Source organism: Pollicipes pollicipes, unplaced genomic scaffold (genome assembly GCF_011947565.3).
Source record: "Pollicipes pollicipes isolate AB1234 unplaced genomic scaffold, Ppol_2.1 Scaffold_4219;HRSCAF=4965_pilon_pilon_pilon, whole genome shotgun sequence".
Classification (NCBI taxonomy): domain Eukaryota; kingdom Metazoa; phylum Arthropoda; class Thecostraca; order Pollicipedomorpha; family Pollicipedidae; genus Pollicipes; species Pollicipes pollicipes.
In genome coordinates this window covers 18085009-18087131 of record NW_023596448.1, presented here as the reverse complement: position 1 = coordinate 18087131, position 2123 = coordinate 18085009, and the positions used below count along the sequence as shown (strand labels likewise).

The 2123-nt window shown below is 63.5% G+C and overlaps 1 protein-coding gene across 1 annotated transcript; it reads right to left on the bottom strand.

The window, feature by feature from the left end:
- Positions 1 to 370: 370 nt before the first annotated feature.
- LOC119094949 (acyl-CoA desaturase) lies at positions 371 to 1921 on the bottom strand (the record flags this gene model as incomplete). The annotated part of the gene is made up of 1 exon (XM_037217861.1): positions 371 to 1921. A coding segment is annotated over one exon (888 nt), but the record flags the coding sequence as incomplete, so codon positions are not given.
- Positions 1922 to 2123: the final 202 nt, after the last annotated feature.

Sequence of the window (2123 nt, the reverse complement as noted above, 5' to 3'; positions counted from 1 at the left end):
TGGGTCTGGACTGCATCAATGTCAGTGATGGTCACACCCATGTGCATAGGCTGGGAGATATGAAAAAAGATCAGATATTTTAGGACGCCCACCCTCAGAACAGTGAAGGGTTTTCAAAATTGGGATTGCTCGTTGGCTAACGCCCAAGGCATATGTTCGTCCCCCAGGTGATTTGAGTCTGTGGCGCTTGGGGAAAGAACTCGGCCTCCGAATACCACGGTTGATTGGGGTACTGTAGCGGCAGGAGACCGGGGTGGCGGGGGCCGTCAGCAGGCTAATAGTCGTCTGTGAGTGTTGATCAGCGCCTTGTGGCCGAGACACTTTCTGAGCGGTGGAACGCACTGCACCCCTGTGGAAGGAGACCGGGGTGTAATGATGGTGGTCATCATCACCGTGATCGTGATGATGAAATGGTGCTTTTTTACGATCCAGTGCCTCGTTTTCGACATTTGTTTTATCACAGTGTATTCACGATCAGGATAGGGCTGCATGAAGCCGCTGAGAGCGAAGGCCGGGTTTTTACAATACAAGCTTCCTGGGCTCTGTAGTGCGGGCGGCGAGTTCTCAGTCGATTCGAGTCTTCCATCTCATAGACCGCGACAAACTCGGAGCGCCAGTTCGCTTCCAGAGATGCAAGGCTCTATCCAAGGCGGCACATACTGCTTCACCCGTAATCACAGTTCCTCAGAACACCAATCACGCGTACCGATTCATTCAAGTCTGCTGTGCGAACGTAAAATCTCAGCGTCTAAAATGGAGAGCATTGGTAGCACTCAGCTTGGCACTACGTCGCCCGCGACGCCAGTATGCACGCGCCAACAGCCCGCCGAGCATCGCAGCCGCACATATTGGTACCGCTCTCCAAAACTACCCAACCCCCCGATTCGGCCACCCACACCTCAACCGAGCTACATCACCCCTGCAGCATCATGGACCGCCCGCGAAGCATGCCTACGGTTCGCTTGCCGGCTGCTGGGCGGCGCTGCCGTCGTCCGCCAGGCGGCGCTCGCCGCGGGCCGCCAGGCTGCGCCGTCTACCGCTTCCTGTAGCTGCCGTCGCCGTTGCGCGCGGCACGCCGCTCCACCACGTCGGCGGGGACGGTCTTGAGGCTGTGCGCCAGGCCGAGCCGCGAGCACAGGTCGATGAAGGCCGTGGTCAGGTTGGCGCCGTAGCCGGGCAGCTCGGCCGTCTTGTAGTCCCAAGGGAACGAGTGGTGGTAGTTGTGCCATCCCTCGCCGAAGGCGGACAGCGCCACGGCCGCGTTCTCGGCCGGGCTGATATGGCGGTCGTACGGGTGCATGCCCCACATGTGCGCGGCGCTGTTCACCAGCCACGTGCAGTGGAGCGTCATCACGTACTTGAGCACGCTGATGAGGAAGGCGTTGGTGAGACTCTCGCCCCAGAAGTACCACGGCACCACGGTCGGCACCGCGAAGCACACGAGCACCGCCAGCGGCAGGTAGTAGCGCTTCTGGAACATGACCACCGGGTCGGCGAGCAGATCGGAGAGGTCGGTCTTGGCGCCCTGGCGGCGCACCTCCGGGTGCTTGCGCAACACCAGCCAGCCGCAGTGGGCGAAGAAGAAGCCGCGCGAGGCGTTGTGCGGGTCGGCGTCCGTCTCTGAGTGCCGGTGGTGCAGCCGGTGGTCGCGCGCCCACTCGTAGATGTGGTTCTGGCCGGCCATTGTGTACATGAGCATGAGCAGCACGCGCAGCGGCAGCCGCGCGCTGTAGGAGCGGTGCGACCAGAGTCGATGCGCGCCGGCGGTGACGCCCATGCCGCCGATGGCGTAGCAGGCGATGCCGAACAGCGACGTCAGCCAGTGTGCGGCCGTCAGCGCGCGGATCAGCCCCAGCACGGAGAGCAGGTGCAGCGCGACGAAGAAGAGCACGCTGCGCCAGACGAGCGGCGACGGCGGTCGCGCGGCCGGCGCCGCCTCGCCGGCCGGCGCGGCCAGCAGTGGCGCCTCTGACGTGGAGATGTTGGGCGCCATGGCGGAGACGAGGCTGGCCTGTGGGCTTCCGGTGGTCTGACGCTGACCTAAGACGGTGCCGGCGCGGGCTCGCTGTGCGGCGCCGACTGACGGGCGTCGGCGGCGAGTGGGCGGCGGGGCTCGGCGCACG